The sequence below is a fragment of the Lissotriton helveticus genome, chromosome 8 (assembly GCF_964261635.1).
Source record: "Lissotriton helveticus chromosome 8, aLisHel1.1, whole genome shotgun sequence".
Lineage (NCBI taxonomy): Eukaryota > Metazoa > Chordata > Amphibia > Caudata > Salamandridae > Lissotriton > Lissotriton helveticus.
In genome coordinates, this window is record NC_136069.1 from 38,208,250 (window position 1) to 38,232,209 (window position 23,960).

The window sequence follows — 23,960 nt, forward strand, 5'->3', positions numbered from 1 at the left end:
TCTCTATCATGCCAGACCTTCCTAATGTGCTTGTAGCATGTTGTGCTTGTAGCATTTTACCTTGTGACCAGTGTTGGGTTGATCCCTAGTTGTTTAAAACAGATAAGCTATCTAATGTGAGCACACCATGGTATGTACAGTGGTTGACTGTTTTTAGCTTTTATTGTATATTTAGGAAAATTAGTGTATTGCATTCAACATCGACTGGGCTCAGCTTAAACACGTGGGAATTACAAATGCCCGCAAGACGTGGCAATACACGTGGTAACCGCCAATCCTAAAACTCAGAATCTCTCATAATTATAGCATTAACATTTCACGTGCCAACGTTAACATGTGAAGCACGAGTCAGCCCCAAGCTGCGCCAGAGGTACAAAGGTATTTAAACTGCCCGCTCACTTAAGCGGTGCTTTGTCTCGTCATCCTAGGTACTTGCCTGTGCTCCTGACTTGGTGGCAATCTCCGGCTTCCTTTAATCCCCCGGCTGCCTCCTTTTTCCGGATTCTTCTTGCGGCACTCCTTAGATTCTTGGCGACCTCTTGCTCTTCCTGAAACTCGGCAGCAGTCGCTTCCTTCCAGCGACGTCCTGGAACCCCTTCAAAAACTTCTCCTCGACTTCTGGCTATAGAAATAAAAAAGAAAGATAAGTTAAACAAACACTAGAACGTGTTCGGTGAAGTATTTTCTTTGAATTCTTGTGCACAGTATTTTTTGTTTAAACAACGAACGATCTTTTAAGGATATCAAGATGTCTGACTTAATTATTCTTGAATAAGCACTATTCAAGATTTAAAGACGTATTGACTGGATATTTGGTTGCAAACCAGAGACCTTTCTGAACACTTTTTATTTGTTTGGAACTTTTTATTTTTTCTATGATAAAGATTGCAATCTAAGCATGGTTTAGACATTGCTAAAGAACATTCCTTAATAACGGAACAAGTTTTCATGGAATAATGTTTTCGATAGTGTTTTATTCTTTTTGCAGAGTGTCAAATAATTGAAGCACATACAGTAATTATTTTCTTAAGTTTCCAAGAGAGTATGAACGACAACTGATGATGTTATAGGTATAATGCTTACACTTAGAACGAATAGTTTTGTACCTTGTATTTACCTTAACTGAACATAGTGTTTATTGATATTGTTTGTGTATATTATTATAGAAAAAAGGTCCAGGAAGGTTCCCAGAGTCCCGATCAACCCTACCCGAACCAATACAAGAAACAAGAGACCTTATCCGTGAACACTGAGGTACCACACACTCCAGGAGGTTCAGCTTATCTTATCTCTCTTGTTGGACTTGGCCCTTCTGGCAGGTTCACCCCTAAACTTTTTGCTTTGATATGTGACTTGGTGTTGGTTGTTTTTGGCTTCTGTGCACTTTAACACCATGTACAAGTGTAAAGTGCGTGCGCTCTCTGAGTGCGTGGGTGAGATTGGCTTGCCCTCCCATAGGAATGAATGGGGAATGTATGTGTTCATGTTAGCTCCTGATGTGTGGGGAGTGCATGCTTGAGTTTGGTATGTGCGAACTCGTGTGATTGAATGCTGCGCGATGATGTGCGCGGATTTAATGTGTCTGGTGTGGAAGTGCCACTACTAGAAGTTGGCATGTCTGTGTAATAAAGGTGAATTGACTGTCTGGCTTGTGATTGGCTGGAGCTGGCTGGTGTGCCTGGCTCCAGGAGTCAGGATGGGTCTGCCCGGTGGTGAATGGGGAGATCTGCATGTTGATGGCGGGGAGGGGCTGCACCTGGGACCTGAATAGGGCTAGGCCTTCCCTCCACAATGCTGGCTCCACCCCCTGTGGTGCGTCTGATGTCCCTAGCCTGTCCTGTGAATATGGAGAGGAGCTGAGTACAACAGAGTGCTCCAGAACCAGCTGTGTCTGGTTTTCCCCCACCCTGCAGCCTGAGACAAAGGGATTTGGTGTATAAAAAGGGGCTGTGACCGCATGTAAAATGTTCTCTTTTCTGATCCTAACTTGAGGGGGGCCTGCTGCTGCTGGGCACCAGGAGGAATCGCCACTGGGGACTGCCTCCCTGCTGGAGGGCCCTGTGAGCTGGCCCCTGTGCCCAGCCTTGCCCCCCCCTGCCTTCATTCCTAAAAGACTTTGTCCCTAGACCTTTAGGACTGTGGTGGCCTGCCAGTGCCTGGGAAGTGCTGGCCTCCTTCCTCGAAAATAACGCGTTGCCAAGCTGGCGCGGCGATCTCTTCCTCGAGGGATTCCCCGGCATGGGGATCCCCATTTGGCTCATTTTGGGCGTGGGTGCCCACCCCGCTCATCTACCGTTTTATCCCCCCAGGCGGGAGCCTACCCCGCGTATTTACACTTTTTCTAACCCCTGACGGGTGCCCACCCCGTCAGGGACTTGTGCATTTCAATGGGTGCCTACCCCGTGTCTTGCCCAAGGATCACCGCCTCAACCCGGCTGAATCAGGAAGTCAGACAGCCTCTTGCCTATGTGGGCAGGGCTTAGGAGCGACCCGGAAGCGGAAGAAGTGCAGGGTGAGGACGGGAGCCCACTCTGCCTCCCCCCGATGCGACCGGAGGAAGCTGGTGTCTCTTCCCTGGGGCTCCCAAGTGCGAGGGAGAGCCCCGGAGTGCAGCGCGAGAGGAAGCAGGAAGTTCTGCCCCCGCAGCCGCCGGGCCGGAGGAGAAGGAATCCCGGTAGCAAGGAGACGCCGCAGAGAAGCAGCGTCAAAGAGGAGCCCCCGTGACAGGTCCCGGTGAGTGGGGCTGTGTTGTGCCACTTGTGAGGGGCTCCATGCGCTCTGTAGTGCGGCTGGCCCAAGCGGAGTGACCCGGCCCCTCCCCAGAGCGGGCCCGCCGTTGCGGGCCGCACCAAAGTTTAGGGGGCATTGTTATTTTAGACCCTAGAAGGCTCCTGGGGCCATTTCGTATCTAGAGCCCAGGAGACTCCAACACCAATGAGCCATTGTTTTTCCGAGTCCCCCGAGCGGGACTCGGACTTGATTTGGGGACATTTCCGAGGGTAGAGCCGCCCCGGTTGGCAGCGGGCCGCTCCCCCGGTGTGGCCGCATACTTGTTCCTCGAGCCCACGAGGCTCCAAAGTGTGGGGCATTTTCTCATTCACAGCCCACGAGGCTCTTGAGGACATTGTTGTTTATTCCTGGAGCCTGCAAGGCTCCCACGTTGTTTTTGGGCACTTTCTTATTTGGAAGCCCAGAGGAGAGCCAGGAAGCACGCTGGTGCCAGGCTCAGTTCCCCAGCTGCCCAGCAATTAGTGGGCAGCTGCCTCGTTTAGGCCCTTGCGCAATCTTCTTTGGCTGCCTGCGCAGCCAGCCCAGACATTCTGGACATTGGGCCTGTGAGCCCCTGAGAGGCCAAGTTGGCCTGGGGTCAGTTATGTGATATTTGGCGCAAAGGTGTTTACTTGCCTAATGGTATTTCTGCATAATATGCAATGCCTTATGCCTATACCCCCACATGTGTTTTTCATGCCTAGGAGGTTGTTTTACCTAGTATAGTTATGCTAGTGAGTTCCTGGTTCTCTGCGTGATATATGCCTACGGTGGTTAGGATTGCGTAGGAGTGTACCTACCTTTTACCAGTAGTTACTGGTTGTGTCCTACAAGTGGTATTTTGTGCTACAATTATGTTATGTTCTAAGTGCTATTTCCTACAAAGTGCTATTTCTACAAAGTGCTAGTTCGACTAAGTGCTAATTCTGACGGTGGCCCATGTGGCTCTGTCCCATGTATATAATCCCCTGTAAATTACGCCCATGCCAGTGGCACAGTGTAAATTGTGTGTTTATTATCAAATGTGTTTGGTATAATACAAAGGCTATTTTTATATATAACCTTGTGTTTCTTTTTGTGGTGTGCCTAGTGTGTTGCTGCTGTGTGTGTGTGTTGCGCAAACGCTTTAGTCATTGCATCCGGGATAAGCCTTGACTGCTCGAGCCACGCTACCTAGAGGGTGAGCAGAGGTTATCCTTGGCGTGTAACTCCCTTGCCCTGACTGGAGTGGTGGCTCTTGCCTGGCTTTGGCGCAAGCCTCAGCCAACCAGAGATCCCATTTCTAACATCTCTCATTCTCTTTTCCCCACCTTTCCCCTTGGGGGTCTTGCTGACTGTCAGAGTTCTTACTTACCTCTGGTGTTCGGGAAGCTCTCAGGGTGACTGGGGTTCATTCGTCATCAGCAAGAACAAGGTGAACAGGTGAGTGGTTTGCTTGACAGATAGTGGCTGACACGTTTCACATCATGGGTGACCTGGAGCACCCATTGTAAAAAGCAGCTGAAAGCCTCAAGATACGCACAAGAGACTGCGCAACCCATGGGCATGCATCTGTCGTAATAAAACAGGCCGTCCAGTTTGAATCCTAGAAGACGTTGGCTATCCGGATGGACTGGCAGCAAGCGGAAGGCCGATTTGATATCTGCTTTCGCCAGCCACGCCCCTTTTCCCACCCTCCTGAGCCGGATCCACAGCTACATCAAGGGTGCAGGATGACACGGAGCAGGTACCCTCCTCCAGCCCATGATTCACTGACTCACCTTCAGGGTAGAGAGATGGTGTATCAGCCTGAATGCCCCAGGATCCTTTTTTATGACCAACCCCAGCCAGGAAACAACGAAGTTGTCAAGCGGGGGCGGGGAAAGAGTCCTGCCACTCTACTCAGTGCCCGTTCTTTCTCAACTTTGGCTTGTACCACTGCTGGCAGTTTTAAGGTTGTCTGCCTCCGTACTTGCCAGAGTACCGACAAAGGGTACCTTAAAACCTTCAGTAAAGTCTGTTGCTAGCAGCTGGCTGTCCTGCCTGTTGGAGTAACAGCTAAGTAACAGGATGAGGTTATCGAGGGCTACCGGAGACGGGCCCAATGACTGCACACTCCAGAGTTGGGACAAAGTCCAGCCGAGCTAGGAGGCCGGTACTTGTAGGAGGGGCAGGTAGAACCAGAGGTGAGCTGTGTTGTGGTATAGAAGGCAAGGGGGGCGGTTACCTGTTCCTTCTCAACTGACTTGTTTGTTCCTGCCAGGAGGCTGCAGCTCGTGCTTGCCGAAACATGCTGCTGCTGGGTGGGGGACCCGCACTTGTTGAACATGTGTGCAAATTTACGTGACTGCCCCCAGTAGCAAGCACCGGCATTGTACAGCCTATACGTCCCAGAGTATGCGTGTTTGAAACCTCCCCTCTGACTTGCCCCCCACAGTGCACCTCGAAAGGAGTGTCTAAAGTTACACCTCCCGGACTGAAAAGAACTTCTTCCTGCTGAGTGCCCGCCCTGGTATTTGGTTTGGTGTTCCTTGTAATGTGGGGTGTGTTTACCCATATGTTCCATCCACAATTGCACTTCCTTCTGGTCCCGACTCATCGGGGGGCACAAGGCCGTCTTCTTCCTAAACTCAATATCATAATTATACCAACCAATGCCCCTCCCACTTGAGTGCTTCGTTATGGATGGTTCTGGAGTATTGGAATAAACCTTAGCCTGATTCAGGGTGTTTTTCCAATATCACAGCTGACAATATGGAGAAAGCGTCGAGCCAGTTTTCAATCGTCTTCTCCAGTCAGGCTTGGTACTCAACCTTTTTCTCATCCTCCCCCCCCATCTTCCTTGTATCTAACCCATCAAGTCCATACATAAGGAGGGTGAAGATGGCAATGAACTCCTGCCGCCAAATCCCCTCCTTGTCAACCAGAGGGACCTGCCATGCTAGGGAGCAACAAGGGTGCCACCGTTTAGGAGGCGGGAGGGGTGGTGCCACTGGTGGAACCATCTGGGTGCCCAGGCCGGAGTGACCAGGGACTTGGCGAGTGTGACTGGAGCCGATGCGGGTGGGGGGGCTGTCTAACCGATGGCTACATTTAGCATAGCGGGGGCTGGGTGGGGTGCGGGTGACCGCTGGTGCGCTGCTCGTTGGTGCTGTAACCACTGTGGTCAGCTCCGACCCTGTTTGCTTTCCCACCTCAGCAGGAACAGCCTGCGCGGCCACAGTGGGAAGAGTGTTTGTGTTTGGCTTGACTGTGTCGCACACACATTTGCAATTGCCTGTCCCTCCTCCACACCACTGTTATCGCTGTTGTGGGATGACATGGGGCCATGTCCTGATAAACTGGATTTGAATTCAGCCATGAAGCTGATCATGGTGTCCATGAGCTTACCCATTTGGTCCATACAAACAGTGTTTGTCGAAGCTGACCCGCTGTCCACCAGAGCCCCAGGCCCCGGTCCTGTGCATGGTGAGAGGGGAGTAGGGAGGGGGAGGGGGAGGTTGGACGTTGACAGGACGTCTTCGTGGGATCGACTGCGCTCTACTTCTGTGTGCTGAGTATTCAGTGGGGAAGTCTTTGTTGGTCATCTGCGTGCCCGCGTCGGCATAGAGGGGCCTGTGTCTGTGTTAGTCTGCTGCTCGGGGACGGGTCCGTCGACCCTTGAATTTTCCGGCTCATGTGCGTTCATAATTTCCTGCGCCCATGCCAACCCCTAGGTCATCTGCATGAAGGCAGCCCAATGTGCCTCCTGTGACATGCTTGGCAGAGAATCCTCTACCAGGGACGTCTGCGAAAATAGAGGTGGGGAACCCTGGCTATCCATGCCACTCTTTGGGTCGAAGGAGAAAAAACTGTGTGTAAAAGAAGACCCAGCATCTGCCCAACTGCTTCTGCCGGGTATCACCCACAAAGCCTTACCCTCCTCCTCTCCTCACTACCTGGCAAATAAACTGAAACTCTCTGGAGGCTCTAGACCATCACGTAATGCAGAAAATGTATTGCTAGAAACCTCCCACTTTCAAAAAGAAAATATGGCCCAATCCTTTTCAGGCAACACAGTGAGAATCTGGAACTCACTTCCGCCTCATCTCTGGACCACCACCTCTTCCCAGGCCTTCAAAACGGATCTCAAAGTTCTCCTCCTTCAAAGACACTTCCAAGTCTAATTCACGCCCTCTCTATTCTCTGAAGGAAGTTCTTCCACTATAGGAAATTCTGTACTCCATGCCTATAGTAGTGCCTTCCCAGTGTGTTCTTGTGTTTGGAGTGTCTGCCATTTATTGCAGTTTTGTACCTCTACTTGTATTGTGTACTCTTTTGTAACCTGCACACATGTCACTTTTTCCTCTTGTAATGCATCGTTTGCTACCTCTTGTACCTACAATGATTAAGGTCGTCTCCTTTAATTTCAAAGGGCTCAATCACCCAGTCAAGAGAAGGAAGGCTATAGAATACCTGAGCAAAACTAAAAGCGATGTGTGCGTGCTCCAGGAAACTAAACTGTCAGCAGAAGACGCACAACGCCTGAAGGCTAACTGGATAGGCCAGTCGCTATGCTCGCCAGCGGTCCACAAAAAAAGGGGAGTGATCACACTTATAAACAAAAAATCTAGGCTAATAGTACAAGATAGCTACGCCAACGAAGACGGAAGAATCCTAATAACCAGTCTCAAGAGGGGGGAGGACACGATACACATTGCCAACATATATGGACCCAACTCTGAAGACAGCGAATTCTGGAGTAAGGTTGAGAACAGACTAAGTAAGCTTCCACAAGAAGACCTCCTAATAGCTGCAGGGGACCTCAACCAAGTACTAGACCACACAATAGACAGACACCCACAAAGAGCGAGCCACTGCTCGTCAGGACAAAACACCCTAGGGAACCTGTGCGCCAAGCTCAACCTAAAAGATCCTTGGCGACTACAACACCCAGACGAAGGAGATTACTCCTTCTACTCTCACCCACACAACTCATATAGCAGAATTGACTACATCCTCATCTCCGCCCCCCACACACATCTCATAGACCACACAGAAATAGCTCCAAGAACAATATCAGACCACTCACTCATCAGCCTAACACTCAGCGGTAGACACAATGAACAAGCTAGCCGCAGATGGAGATTCAATAGTGGCATTCTCAAAAACCTGAATAACATTGCGGAACTAGAACATACCATAAAAGAATACCTAGAGTTCAATGACAGCCCAGGCACAGAAAGAGGCACCCTTTGGGACGCACTGAAAGCCACAGTCAGGGGTAAAATACTTAGCATCAAGTCAAGAATGAATAGAGAAAGGAACAAAAAAGTAATAGAGCTCGAAGTTCAGATTAAAGACCTAGAAAGAGGCCACAGCACGAACTTAAGGGACAATAACACCCTGTCAGAATTAACTGGGAAAAAATATGAGCTCAACAAGATCCTAAGCGAAAGGGCAGGCATGTGGATAAATAAATACAAAGCTATTAACCTATGTAAAGCAAACAGAGCAGGGAAAGCATTAGCCTCATACCTCAAGAGCAAACAGAGACAACACACAATCGCAGCAATAACTGACAGCAAAAGGACATCTCAAACGTCAAATAAAGAGATCCTTAAGGTCTTTAAAGACTTCTACGAGGGCCTGTACAGAGAAGACAAAAACCTTCAAGCAGACAAGGGAGCCAGTCTCCTAGACAGTCTAAACCTACCCAGTCTAACGGAGACACAGAGAACGACATTAGAACCAGACATTACGGGAACAGAGATAGAGAGAGCAGTAGCAGACCTTAAAGACAACAAAGCCCCCGGGCCAGATGGCTACACAGCGGGTTTCTACAAACAATTCCTCCGCCTAATTAAACCCACAATGGAAGAGGTGTTCACACACTGCTTCCACAGGGGCAAAATGAATAGCTCAGTGACAGAGGCCAACATAATAGTTATCCCAAAAGACGGCAAAGACCCACAGTACCCACAAAATTACCGCCCCATATCTCTAATTAATGTGGACTGCAAGATCTATGCCAAGGTCTTAGCAGCGAGGCTAAATGCGCTACTTCCAACCCTAATCCATAACTCTCAGGTGGGCTATCTCAAAAACAGGATAACACAAGGCTTTTATGTCACTTAATAAACCACGCCTCCGCCAAAAGCGCACAAGCAGGTATGATAGCTCTCGACGCTGAGAAAGCGTTCGACAGAGGGTCGTGGTCCTTCCTTGACCAATGCATGCACAAGTTCGGACTAGGGAGGAACTATAGAAGAATGGTGATGGCACTATATAACGAACCAATAGCCCGGGTAGTTGTCAACGGGTGCACTTCAGAGACGCTACTCCTAGAAAGAGGCACGAGACAAGGGTGCCCACTATCCCCAGCACTCTTCCTACTCTCTATAGAACCACTGCTGTGCATGATTAGGGCCAACCCAGAAATAAAAGGTATCCATATCAGAGGGAACACAGTCAAGTTAGCTGCCTACGCGGATGACATACTCATCACAACAGAGAACCCAAGCCCCTCAATAGCAGCCCTAATGGCCACCATTGAGAAATACGAACAGGTCTCGGGCTACAAACTCAATAGAGACAAATCGGAATGCAAACCTCTAAACGTACACACTACTTAGGCAGTACTAGGGAACTCAGGTTTGGCGTGGCAAAAAGGAGCTCTGAAATACCTCGGGCTACACTTTGAGAGAGATCTCAAGACAACACTTGACCACAATGAAAAGACAATTCTAAACAAAGTAAAAGACAAACTTGGAGCATGGTCACCAAAGTTTGTCAGCTGGTGGGGCAGAATTGAAACAATATAAATGATGATAGCACCCATGGTCAACTACCTGCTTAGCATGCTCCCGCTAATAACTACAGAACACTTCCACAAACAAGCACTGGAAATGCAATAGGGCTCGCATTAGGAAAGTTTGAGCTATTGGTCTTATAAAATATTTTTTTTTTATTTATGTTATTTTTTAAAATAGCTAAATTAATAGCTTTGTCATTTACAATGCCAATAGTTATAACTTTCGCAAATGTGACACATATAGCATTTGTAATGCAACATGTTTTGTATTTACGTGACTTAGATGTATTGATATTACAAATAACAATGGCTTTTAATTTTTTTAAATAATTAATACTTAAATAATTTATTTAATTTGTAATGGCAATAGCTTAAACTTTTGTAAATAACTTTTGTGAAGATTATGTTCAGTGTTTTTTATTGTGACGAAAATCCAAGAACAGAAGTGAAATATTAACATCTTTTTGTGATTTGTAATAAAGCGTGAAAGTTTGAAAACAGCTTGAAACATTGAAAGAACATATTTGAACCAGTTATGCCGTGGTTGCGCTGAGTGATGCTGTGGTTGCGCTGAGTGATGCTGTGGTTGCGCTGAGTGATGCTGTGGTGGTGCTGAGTGGTGCTGTGGTGGTGCTGAGTGATGCTGAGTGATATTGGGGTGGTGCTGAGTGATGCTGGGGTGGTGCTGAGTGATGATGTGGTGATGATGAGTGGTGTTGTGGTGGTGCTGAGTGATGCTGGGGTGGTGCTGAGTGGTGCTGTGGTGGTGCTGAGTGATGCTGAGTGATATTGGGGTGGTGCTGAGTGATGCTGGGGTGGTGCTGAGTGATGATGTGGTGGTGCTGAGTGATGCTGGGGTGATGCTGAGTGATGCTGGGGTGATGCTGAGTGATGATGTGGCGATGGTGAGTGGTGCTGAGTGATGCTGGGGTGCCCCTGAGTGATGCTGTGGTGGTGCTGAGGGGAGCGGGACGAGAGGAGAGAGGTAAGAGGGCAGAGAGTAGATAGGAGAAGAGAGGTGAGAGAGAATAAGAGAGGGGAGAGAGGAGAGTAAGGAGAGGGGAGAGTGAGGAGAGGGTTGAGTGAGGAGAGGGTTGAGTGAGGAGAGGGTTGAGTGAGGAGAGGGGAGATGGAGAGGAGAGAGGGGAGTGAAGAGAGAGGGGAGTGAAGAGAGAGGGTAGTGAGGAGAGAGGGGAGTGGGGAGAGAGGGGAAAGAGGGAGGGGAGAGAGGGATTGGAGAGTGAGGAGAGGAGAGAGTGAGGAGAGGGGAGAGAGAGGAGAGGGGAGAGGGAGGGGAGAGAGAGGGGAGAGGGAGTGAGGGGGAGAGAGGGGAGAGTGGTGAGAGGGGATAGTGGTGAGAGGAGAGTGATGAGAGGGGAGAGTGGGGATAGTGAGGAGAGGGGAGATTGAGGTGAGAGGGAGGTGAGAGAGGGAGGGGAGAGTGGTGAGAGTAAGGAGAGCGGAGAGATAAGAGGGGCCGCGCAACCCTCATTTCAGTTCTTCTGTTGTGGGCAGTGGAGTATCTTTACTCACTATTGTTTGGTGAGAATATTAGAAGCGTTTCTGCGCAGAAGACTTTACGCCTAAGGAAGTAAAATATTGGATAAACACGTCCTGTTTGTTTGCAGCGTTTCTAAAAAGTGAAAACAAGCAGCAGCTACAGTAAACAGCGCAGTCTGGCGAGGAGGCGGCCTGCTAGGGACAGGGTGTCAGCCTCCTCCCCTCGAATTAGAGGCACAGCGTGCTCATGAGTCATGGCGAGTGTAAAGGGCAAGCGATGGCGGAGGGTTGTCAGCGCCTCTGGGCAATGGAGAAGGGAGTCTAGAATTCAGAAAATGGAGCCTGATTTTTTTGCACAGCAGTACAAGCTGCTGTGCTACATAGCTTAATGTAAAATAAAAAATAAAAAATGTGGTCAGATCGTGTCATATCGCTTTTTTTTTACTTTAAGCTATGCAGGTACAAAGAAGTTTAAATTGTTATTTTTCCTATACTTAATGCCCAGTGAAGTTACTAGCGTGCAAAAGTGTATCTGGCTGGAACGCGGAGCATGGACAGACTGGTGTTACGGCCAGAGGTGCTAACTTTGAAACTGGGGAACCAGATTAGAGTCTCGACACCAGATCAACATCCTATAATTCTGGGCAAATCAAATAGCCGCCCCTTGCCTGAGAATTTGCAATCGCCGTCTACGCTTAACTCACACTTCTAACGCACAAAGTCGAATCACACATTAAAGCTATACTATTTGTGCAGGCATTGGGAAAAGGTCAAAATCCACCTAAGACAAGGAGAAATACGTAAAACTTGTACAGTCAGAAGGAACTACACATGCATATTAAGCCAAACAAAATCTATATACACAGCCCGATAACAAGACTGAGCTATACAAGACTTATGTAAGCACATCGGTAGGCCAAGCAAAATCCACGACAACGGAAAATATCCATGTGTATGGAGACAAACAACTACACAAAGCAATGCTAAATCTATAGACAGTGAAGTCAACACTGTACAAATGTAAAATAGGATGTGCAACTAAAGCCAACACGTGAAACAATCCCTCGGCATTGCTGTGGTGGGGAGGGGGGGCGGGGAGAGGCAAGAAGGGAAGAATAGGGGAGAGTAAGGGTGACGAGATGCACGGGGAGCAGCAGCTTTTGATGTGCCGGCCGGCCGTGGGCAGTGAATAATTAGGGGAGAGAAATGCCAGAGCGCACGCTGGGGGAAGCTTGTGGGAGGGAGGCTGGTGGCTTTGATGAGTGCACGTGCTTTTTTCATGGGCACAGCATCAAATCGCCCGTTTGGTTAAGCTCTCGTTAAGCCCCAATATGTCTCGACATCTGCAATGCACAAGCGCATTGGCAGAGGTCGAGCCCTAAAAACTAGATACCATGATAAATAAATTCCTATGGAAGGACAAGAAACCCAGAATAAGTTTACAGAAACTAAAGCTGAGCAAAAGTCTAGGAGGTCTCAACCTGACCAACTTCAAAACATTCCAGACGGCATGCCGAGCCAAACAAGGGCTACACTGGCTCTCGCCACGACAAGAATACACACCGACATGGCTAACGCTAGAAAAAGCAATCCTAAGAGGTCTCGACCCCTTAGCCCTACTCACACCCCGAAGCTAACAATATCATACTCAAAAACACCAAGAAAGCCCTTCTTAAAGTCGACAAAAGGATGGAGATCAGCATAAAAAACACAAGATGGGAATCCATTTGATACAACACAAAAATAAAATACAAAGACAAGATATTAAACATGATCTCCTGGTACGAACGAGGCATCTCCACCCCCATCCAACTAGAAAAACTTAGCACTCCACTCACATTCGACAACCTAAAACACCTCCACAGGCTACCTGACATAGAATTCTACAGCTTTCTAAAGATAAAGGCAGCACTCACCACGGCAGATCTTAACAAAGAAGCCCCATCAATTCTGCAATACTCGGCCAATCTAAACAAAGTTGGCCACCAAACGTCACACCTTTACAAATTGCTAAGCCCAGTTTCATCAAAACTAAATGCCAAAACACTAGAATTCTGGGAAGGCCAACATAATAGGTGTTTCAGCGACAAGCAAAACATTTGCCTGTGGAACTCAGCAAGCAGAAACAAAGTCACCCCAATCCTGGCACAGACGAAATACTGGCTCCTCCACAAAGCGTACTGCACCCCGGCCAGACTAGCGGCCATAGGGCTTCGAGACAACGATCTATGCTGGAACTGCCACAAACTAAAAGGTAATTTCAAAAAGGGGGTGGTGATGGACAGAGTATCTGAGTTAATCAGAACACTCCTACCCAGTCAACAGATCAGGGCTTGATCCATCACCGTTTTTTAGCTCACTGCACCATCCCAGTTCAGAACCTGGCTATATGCAAATTAGTCTGTCCCTGGCCCAGTGCATCATGGGAACAGGGCAGACCAAACTACCAAGCCAATTCTTCACTGGAAAGGAAACAAGCTTCCGGGGACCGGTTTCTGGCATTACAGCCGTCTTCGGCCCGGCTTGCTTGAATCCTGATGGTGCAGTGAGCAAGGGACTCATGTCTGAGCATACCCTTCCACACTTATGGTGGCCAAAATAATTTCAAAAAGGGGGTGGTGATGGACAGAGTATCTGAGTTAATCAGAACACTCCTACCCAGTCAACAGATCAGGGCTTGATCCATCACCGTTTTTTAGCTCACTGCACCATCCCAGTTCAGAACCTGGCTATATGCAAATTAGTCTGTCCCTGGCCCAGTGCATCATGGGAACAGGGCAGACCAAACTACCAAGCCAATTCTTCACTGGAAAGGAAACAAGCTTCCGGGGACCGGTTTCTGGCATTACAGCCGTCTTCGGCCCGGCTTGCTTGAATCCTGATGGTGCAGTGAGCAAGGGACTCATGTCTGAGCATACCCTTCCACACTTATGGTGGCCAAAATAATTTCAAAAAGGGGGTGGTGATGGACAGAGTATCTGAGTTAATCAGAACACTCCTACCCAGTCAACAGATCAGGGCTTGATCCATCACCGTTTTTTAGCTCACTGCACCATCCCAGTTCAGAACCTGGCTATATGCAAATTAGTCTGTCCCTGGCCCAGTGCATCATGGGAACAGGGCAGACCAAACTACCAAGCCAATTCTTCACTGGAAAGGAAACAAGCTTCCGGGGACCGGTTTCTGTCATTACAGCCGTCTTCGGCCCGGCTTGCTTGAATCCTGATGGTGCAGTGAGCAAGGGACTCATGTCTGAGCATACCCTTCCACACTTATGGTGGCCAAAATAATTTCAAAAAGGGGGTGGTGATGGACAGAGTATCTGAGTTAATCAGAACACTCCTACCCAGTCAACAGATCAGGGCTTGATCCATCACCGTTTTTTAGCTCACTGCACCATCCCAGTTCAGAACCTGGCTATATGCAAATTAGTCTGTCCCTGGCCCAGTGCATCATGGGAACAGGGCAGACCAAACTACCAAGCCAATTCTTCACTGGAAAGGAAACAAGCTTCCGGGGACCGGTTTCTGGCATTACAGCCGTCTTCGGCCCGGCTTGCTTGAATCCTGATGGTGCAGTGAGCAAGGGACTCATGTCTGAGCATACCCTTCCACACTTATGGTGGCCAAAATAATTTCAAAAAGGGGGTGGTGATGGACAGAGTATCTGAGTTAATCAGAACACTCCTACCCAGTCAACAGATCAGGGCTTGATCCATCACCGTTTTTTAGCTCACTGCACCATCCCAGTTCAGAACCTGGCTATATGCAAATTAGTCTGTCCCTGGCCCAGTGCATCATGGGAACAGGGCAGACCAAACTACCAAGCCAATTCTTCACTGGAAAGGAAACAAGCTTCCGGGGACCGGTTTCTGGCATTACAGCCGTCTTCGGCCCGGCTTGCTTGAATCCTGATGGTGCAGTGAGCAAGGGACTCATGTCTGAGCATACCCTTCCACACTTATGGTGGCCAAAATAATTTCAAAAAGGGGGTGGTGATGGACAGAGTATCTGAGTTAATCAGAACACTCCTACCCAGTCAACAGATCAGGGCTTGATCCATCACCGTTTTTTAGCTCACTGCACCATCCCAGTTCAGAACCTGGCTATATGCAAATTAGTCTGTCCCTGGCCCAGTGCATCATGGGAACAGGGCAGACCAAACTACCAAGCCAATTCTTCACTGGAAAGGAAACAAGCTTCCGGGGACCGGTTTCTGGCATTACAGCCGTCTTCGGCCCGGCTTGCTTGAATCCTGATGGTGCAGTGAGCAAGGGACTCATGTCTGAGCATACCCTTCCACACTTATGGTGGCCAAAATAATTTCAAAAAGGGGGTGGTGATGGACAGAGTATCTGAGTTAATCAGAACACTCCTACCCAGTCAACAGATCAGGGCTTGATCCATCACCGTTTTTTAGCTCACTGCACCATCCCAGTTCAGAACCTGGCTATATGCAAATTAGTCTGTCCCTGGCCCAGTGCATCATGGGAACAGGGCAGACCAAACTACCAAGCCAATTCTTCACTGGAAAGGAAACAAGCTTCCGGGGACCGGTTTCTGGCATTACAGCCGTCTTCGGCCCGGCTTGCTTGAATCCTGATGGTGCAGTGAGCAAGGGACTCATGTCTGAGCATACCCTTCCACACTTATGGTGGCCAAAATAATTTCAAAAAGGGGGTGGTGATGGACAGAGTATCTGAGTTAATCAGAACACTCCTACCCAGTCAACAGATCAGGGCTTGATCCATCACCGTTTTTTAGCTCACTGCACCATCCCAGTTCAGAACCTGGCTATATGCAAATTAGTCTGTCCCTGGCCCAGTGCATCATGGGAACAGGGCAGACCAAACTACCAAGCCAATTCTTCACTGGAAAGGAAACAAGCTTCCGGGGACCGGTTTCTGGCATTACAGCCGTCTTCGGCCCGGCTTGCTTGAATCCTGATGGTGCAGTGAGCAAGGGACTCATGTCTGAGCATACCCTTCCACACTTATGGTGGCCAAAATAATTTCAAAAAGGGGGTGGTGATGGACAGAGTATCTGAGTTAATCAGAACACTCCTACCCAGTCAACAGATCAGGGCTTGATCCATCACCGTTTTTTAGCTCACTGCACCATCCCAGTTCAGAACCTGGCTATATGCAAATTAGTCTGTCCCTGGCCCAGTGCATCATGGGAACAGGGCAGACCAAACTACCAAGCCAATTCTTCACTGGAAAGGAAACAAGCTTCCGGGGACCGGTTTCTGGCATTACAGCCGTCTTCGGCCCGGCTTGCTTGAATCCTGATGGTGCAGTGAGCAAGGGACTCATGTCTGAGCATACCCTTCCACACTTATGGTGGCCAAAATAATTTCAAAAAGGGGGTGGTGATGGACAGAGTATCTGAGTTAATCAGAACACTCCTACCCAGTCAACAGATCAGGGCTTGATCCATCACCGTTTTTTAGCTCACTGCACCATCCCAGTTCAGAACCTGGCTATATGCAAATTAGTCTGTCCCTGGCCCAGTGCATCATGGGAACAGGGCAGACCAAACTACCAAGCCAATTCTTCACTGGAAAGGAAACAAGCTTCCGGGGACCGGTTTCTGGCATTACAGCCGTCTTCGGCCCGGCTTGCTTGAATCCTGATGGTGCAGTGAGCAAGGGACTCATGTCTGAGCATACCCTTCCACACTTATGGTGGCCAAAATAATTTCAAAAAGGGGGTGGTGATGGACAGAGTATCTGAGTTAATCAGAACACTCCTACCCAGTCAACAGATCAGGGCTTGATCCATCACCGTTTTTTAGCTCACTGCACCATCCCAGTTCAGAACCTGGCTATATGCAAATTAGTCTGTCCCTGGCCCAGTGCATCATGGGAACAGGGCAGACCAAACTACCAAGCCAATTCTTCACTGGAAAGGAAACAAGCTTCCGGGGACCGGTTTCTGGCATTACAGCCGTCTTCGGCCCGGCTTGCTTGAATCCTGATGGTGCAGTGAGCAAGGGACTCATGTCTGAGCATACCCTTCCACACTTATGGTGGCCAAAATAATTTCAAAAAGGGGGTGGTGATGGACAGAGTATCTGAGTTAATCAGAACACTCCTACCCAGTCAACAGATCAGGGCTTGATCCATCACCGTTTTTTAGCTCACTGCACCATCCCAGTTCAGAACCTGGCTATATGCAAATTAGTCTGTCCCTGGCCCAGTGCATCATGGGAACAGGGCAGACCAAACTACCAAGCCAATTCTTCACTGGAAAGGAAACAAGCTTCCGGGGACCGGTTTCTGGCATTACAGCCGTCTTCGGCCCGGCTTGCTTGAATCCTGATGGTGCAGTGAGCAAGGGACTCATGTCTGAGCATACCCTTCCACACTTATGGTGGCCAAAATAATTTCAAAAAGGGGGTGGTGATGGACAGAGTATCTGAGTTAATCAGAACACTCCTACCCAGTCAACAGATCAGGGCTTGATCCATCACCGTTTTTTAGCTCACTGCACCATCCCAGTTCAGAACCTGGCTATATGCAAATTAGTCTGTCCCTGGCCCAGTGCATCATGGGAACAGGGCAGACCAAACTACCAAGCCAATTCTTCACTGGAAAGGAAACAAGCTTCCGGGGACCGGTTTCTGGCATTACAGCCGTCTTCGGCCCGGCTTGCTTGAATCCTGATGGTGCAGTGAGCAAGGGACTCATGTCTGAGCATACCCTTCCACACTTATGGTGGCCAAAATAATTTCAAAAAGGGGGTGGTGATGGACAGAGTATCTGAGTTAATCAGAACACTCCTACCCAGTCAACAGATCAGGGCTTGATCCATCACCGTTTTTTAGCTCACTGCACCATCCCAGTTCAGAACCTGGCTATATGCAAATTAGTCTGTCCCTGGCCCAGTGCATCATGGGAACAGGGCAGACCAAACTACCAAGCCAATTCTTCACTGGAAAGGAAACAAGCTTCCGGGGACCGGTTTCTGGCATTACAGCCGTCTTCGGCCCGGCTTGCTTGAATCCTGATGGTGCAGTGAGCAAGGGACTCATGTCTGAGCATACCCTTCCACACTTATGGTGGCCAAAATAATTTCAAAAAGGGGGTGGTGATGGACAGAGTATCTGAGTTAATCAGAACACTCCTACCCAGTCAACAGATCAGGGCTTGATCCATCACCGTTTTTTAGCTCACTGCACCATCCCAGTTCAGAACCTGGCTATATGCAAATTAGTCTGTCCCTGGCCCAGTGCATCATGGGAACAGGGCAGACCAAACTACCAAGCCAATTCTTCACTGGAAAGGAAACAAGCTTCCGGGGACCGGTTTCTGGCATTACAGCCGTCTTCGGCCCGGCTTGCTTGAATCCTGATGGTGCAGTGAGCAAGGGACTCATGTCTGAGCATACCCTTCCACACTTATGGTGGCCAAAATAATTTCAAAAAGGGGGTGGTGATGGACAGAGTATCTGAGTTAATCAGAACACTGTCCATCACCACCCCTTGTTGTAAATAATTTTGTCCACCCTAAGCGTGGAAGGGTATACTCAGATGTGAGTCCCTTGCTCATTGCACCATCAGGATTCAAGCAAGCCGGGCCGAAGACGCCTGAAATGGCAGAAACCGGTCCCCGGAAGCTTGTTTCCTTCCCAGTGTAAGAATTGGCTTTTGTAGTCTGGTCTGCCCTGTTCCCATGATGCACTGGGCCAGGGACAGACTAATTTGCATACAGCCAGGTTCTGAAACTGGGATGGTGCAATGAGCTAAAAAACGGTGTTGGATCTAGCCCTGATCTCTTGACTGGGTGAGAGTACTCTGCTTAATTCAGAGACTCTGTCCATCACCACCCCTTGTTGTAAATAATTTTGTCCACCCTAAGCGTGGAAGGGTATACTCAGATGTGAGTCCCTTGCTCATTGCACCATCAGGATTCAAGCAAGCCGGGCCGAAGACGCCTGAAATGGCAGAAACCGGTCCCCGGAAGCTTGTTTCCTTCCCAGTGTAAGAATTGGCTTTTGTAGTCTGGTCTGCCCTGTTCCCATGATGCACTGGGCCAGGGACAGACTAATTTGCATACAGCCAGGTTCTGAAACTGGGATGGTGCAATGAGCTAAAAAACGGTGTTGGATCTAGCCCTGATCTCTTGACTGGGTGAGAGTACTCTGCTTAATTCAGAGACTCTGTCCATCACCACCCCTTGTTGTAAATAATTTTGTCCACCCTAAGCGTGGAAGGGTATACTCAGATGTGAGTCCCTTGCTCATTGCACCATCAGGATTCAAGCAAGCCGGGCCGAAGACGCCTGAAATGGCAGAAACCGGTCCCCGGAAGCTTGTTTCCTTCCCAGTGTAAGAATTGGCTTTTGTAGTCTGGTCTGCCCTGTTCCCATGATGCACTGGGCCAGGGACAGACTAATTTGCATACAGCCAGGTTCTGAAACTGGGATGGTGCAATGAGCTAAAAAACGGTGTTGGATCTAGCCCTGATCTCTTGACTGGGTGAGAGTACTCTGCTTAATTCAGAGACTCTGTCCATCACCACCCCTTGTTGTAAATAATTTTGTCCACCCTAAGCGTGGAAGGGTATACTCAGATGTGAGTCCCTTGCTCATTGCACCATCAGGATTCAAGCAAGCCGGGCCGAAGACGCCTGAAATGGCAGAAACCGGTCCCCGGAAGCTTGTTTCCTTCCCAGTGTAAGAATTGGCTTTTGTAGTCTGGTCTGCCCTGTTCCCATGATGCACTGGGCCAGGGACAGACTAATTTGCATACAGCCAGGTTCTGAAACTGGGATGGTGCAATGAGCTAAAAAACGGTGTTGGATCTAGCCCTGATCTCTTGACTGGGTGAGAGTACTCTGCTTAATTCAGAGACTCTGTCCATCACCACCCCTTGTTGTAAACAAACTAAAAGGTGACCTAGCCCACCTAATCTTTCACTGCCCTAAAGTTAAAACATTCTGGAACAAAGTAAGAGACTTCATAAATAGAGAATGGGGTTCACACTGCATACAGACTTTCTAGGTACAGTCGCGGCCTTCATGACTCCTGAGATCCAATCTAAGAACGACAGCGAGCTAATAGACCTCCTACTCACAGCAGTAGTTAAAACTATCCTGGCAAACTGGAAGAACACAGGGAAAGCTTCCTTCAAAAGCTGGTTCAACTGGATCACCTTCCTAAGAGGGGCAGATAACATAACATCAAAACACTCACCCAACTCAACCACTAAGGGCGAGATGTGGCTCACCCTAGACAACTATCTGAGCTCACACAAACCACCATAGGCAACTTACATAGATCGGAGCGCTCCTGTATCTCCCTCACACACGGCGAACTGCAGGAGGAAGGCATCCTAGACAACTATCTGAGCTCACACAAACCACCATAGGCAAATTACATAGATCGGAACGCTCTTGAACCCCTCTCACACACGGCGAACTGCAGGAGGAAGGCACCCTAGACAAATATCTAAGCTCACACAAACCACCATAGGCAAATTCCATAGATCGGAGCACTCCTGTTGCTCCCTCACACACGGCGAACTCCAGTCGGATGGCACCCAGCGAGAAGCACCTGCCACCCTGTCCGCTACTCTGTCTATCTCTCCTAACTCTTTTTCTCTCTCTCTTCTCTTCCTCCTTATAAGGGCAATGTATAACATGGCCAAGCCCTAACACGCCTAGCCCACGACAATGTTGTCTATCTGATGAGTACGGGGACAAGCCCGATAGCGTGACGCCAATTGTAACCTCACCGGCGTACAATATTGCCTTCAACATATCTGTACTGTACTTACAAAACTCTTCTAATAAAATATTTTGAAATAAAAAAAGATACATGCACAATTGTCCCTTTTGTCTCATGTAACGTAACGTTTGCTTTTGTAACATGCTCATTTGTAATTTTCTCCTCATGTAACGCTACTGTTCCTATTGTGATGCGCTCTGACACCTTCGGGTAAAGTCAGCGCTATATAAAAACGCATCAAATAAATAAAACAAACACACAGCGCCCCATGTCTCCACCATGGCCTCAGTCCACTCCCCGCTTCCCTGTACTTCCTTATTCCATGTAATGCTCGTGTTGTAACCTTATGGCGGTGTTCACTCTATCCCTAGTAATATGCACATGTCACCCCTTCCTAAGCCACTGTTAGCGCCCATGGGTTTCTCATACTGATGCCGTTCTTGCCAGTCCTGGGACTGCCCCACTGGGTGGGACCCAGAAATACACCGTAATGTACAGTTCCTGCATTGCACACGGTGTCCCAGGTATAGAACCTGCCTTCAAAGTCCACGCGGGTGGAGCAGCACCCCCTCTGAACCCCTCCCCGCTCCTAACTGCTTCATGGGGGAGGGGGGTTGAAGAGGCGAGAGACCCCCCAGGCTAGGGTGGGGCACAGAAATACACCTTAATGTACAGAGCCTGCATTGCACACGGTGTCCCAGGTATCGACCCGCCTTCAAGGTCCACGCGGGTGGAGCAGCACCCCCTCTGAACCCCTCCCCGCTCCTAACTGCTTCATGGGGGAGGGGGGTTGAAGAGGCGAGAGACCCCCCAGAGTAGGGTGGGGCACAGAAATACACCTTAATGTACAGATCCTGCATTGCACACGGTGTCCCAGGTATAGAACCTGCCTTCAAAGTCCGCGCGGGTGGAGCAGCACCCCCTCTGAACCCCTCCCTACTCCTAACTGCTTCATGGGGGAGGGGGGTTGAAGAGGCGAGAGACCCCCTAGGCTAGGGTGGGACACAGAAATACACTTTAATGTACAGAGCCTGCATTGCACACGGTGTCCCAGGTATCGACCTGCCTTCAAAGTCCAAGCGATCAGGGCCGGACTGGCCGTTGTGGGCACCGGGAAATCCCCCGGTGCACCGCAAGGGTGGGGGCGGTTTTGGGCCCCTGGGGGCCGTTTTTGTTACAGGGCTGTTTGCTGCAAAATCGGCCCTGTAACAAAATCGGCCGAAAACCGGACCCGGCAAAGAACTCGGTCACACCCCCAACTTCACCCCAGGGGGGCTGGCCTAGCACTTAGCTAGTGCCGGTTTTATTTCCCAGTCCGGCCCTGCACGCGATACCTGGGACATCTTGTGCAACGCAGGCGGATCTGTACATTAAGGTGTATTTCTGTGCCGCACCCTACCCTGGGGGGGGGTCTCTCGCCTCTTCAACCCCCTCCCCCATAAAGCACTTAGGGGCAGATTTATGAAGGCCTTGCGCCGCCGGTGCGTCACTTTATTTGACGCAACGGCGGCGCAAACAATGCGCCCTATTTACAACGTGACGCATCTAGGAGATGCGTCACGTTGTAAAGCCCTGCGCCATAAGGAGGCGTTCCTGCGCAGGGGGGGCGTTCCTGCGCAGGAACGCCTCCTAAAAGTGGCTGAGTGAAATCTATGAGATTTCACTCAGTCACTTTCAGGACAATGCTGCGTCAAAAGCCTGCGCCTGCTTGAAGCAGGCGTAGGTCTTGACGCAGCATTGTGGAGATGGGGCACCCTCGAGCCTTGCTGGAGCTGCGTCGCGCTTGCGGCGCAGCTCCAGCAATGCGCCACTTTTACGGCACAGATGCGTCACGCATCTGTGCCGTTTTTGCCCCATGGTGCGCCGCATTATAAATGCGGCGCACCATGGGTGTCGGAGCGGCGGCGCAGGATGACTGGCGCATCCCTGGGGATGCGCCAGTCATCATAAATCTGCCCCTTAGAGTGGGTGCTGCTCCGCCTGAACCGCGCCTCACTGCTTCATGGGGGGAGGGGCGTTGAAGAGGCGAGAGACCCCCCCAGGCTAGGGTGACCAGAACTTTAAAGCCAAAAACTGGGACATTTAACAAAGACAGAAGGACTACAGTTTTACTTGAAGCATGAGAGCCTCCTCAGCAGAGAATTACAGAACAGGCAGTAAGAACACACTTAAAATAAAAATGTTAAACCCAGTAGCTTGCCTGTGAATTAAACTGCTTTCTTGAAACAAATGATAACTATCTCCACTTTGTAAAACATAAAAAAAACACCTCCCACCGTTATCAGTCGAGCCTCTCTAAAAGCCGGGACAGGAGCTACAGTGCTCTAAATGGGCCGGTACTGTCCAGTACGGACCACCGGCACTTTTTTGTAATTTTGATAGGCAGAGTCAAGGCACTTCTCAGGAGAAAGCTAATACTTTGAATTGGAGAGTGCCGGCACTTCTGAGAAACGAGCAGGGACGCTGGGACAGAGGACCTGCACTTCGGTGTTTCCATTTCAAACACAGGGAACCTACACGTGGCCTCCCTCGGCCCCGTCCACCCGGAGACACAAGCTGCCCCTCCCCCCCTATGGAGTCCCAGAGGAAGGAACACCCCTGGCCCTGCCCAGAGCACCCTCTCCCGGACCCAGGGGGGCCTCGACCCAGGGGTGCCTCGACCCAGGGGGTGCTGATGCTACAGCGGGCGGGGGTCTGGGGGGGCGGGGGTCAGCCCTCTGCACCAGGGGCCACTTACTGTATCTGAAGCCCCGGACGGTGGACTCTGCCCCGACCCGTGGCGCGCGCTCCGGTGGCACAGAGGTGCCAGGTGGGCGGGGGCGGCGGGTGTACCTGGCCCCTGCCCACTGCTGACCGGAAATGACGTGTCACACCAGGGGGTCAGAAACACGAGCCCAGCGGGCTAGGAGCCATCCTGGGGCACTGTGGTGGCTGCCCGGGGCCCCCTGCGTGGCCTCAAAATCTTTGGACACTGCCCAGGCGGGGCCTCTCCTCTGCCCCCGCAGCCCCCGCACACAGTGTGCGTGGTCTCCACCGGGGCGAGATAAGGCGGCAGCGACCGCGTCTCTGGGGCCTGGAATGCAACTTGTGCCGGATTCTTTGACAGTGGGGGGGGGCCGCCCCCGGGCACAGGACAAGTCACAAAGCACCACACAGACTACACTGGCCCCGTGCCATGTCCACCAGGCCA

General features: G+C 50.0%; 1 protein-coding gene across 1 annotated transcript in view; it reads right to left on the bottom strand.

Moving 5' to 3' along the window:
- The window catches only part of LOC144773694 (uncharacterized), a 274,180-nt gene that overhangs the window by 14,864 nt on the left and 235,356 nt on the right, over positions 1 to 23,960 (bottom strand). Inside the window, 2 exon segments of the mRNA XM_078658842.1 lie at positions 437 to 622; positions 4,685 to 4,791. Coding sequence (XP_078514968.1) covers positions 437 to 622; positions 4,685 to 4,791 — 293 coding nt within the window.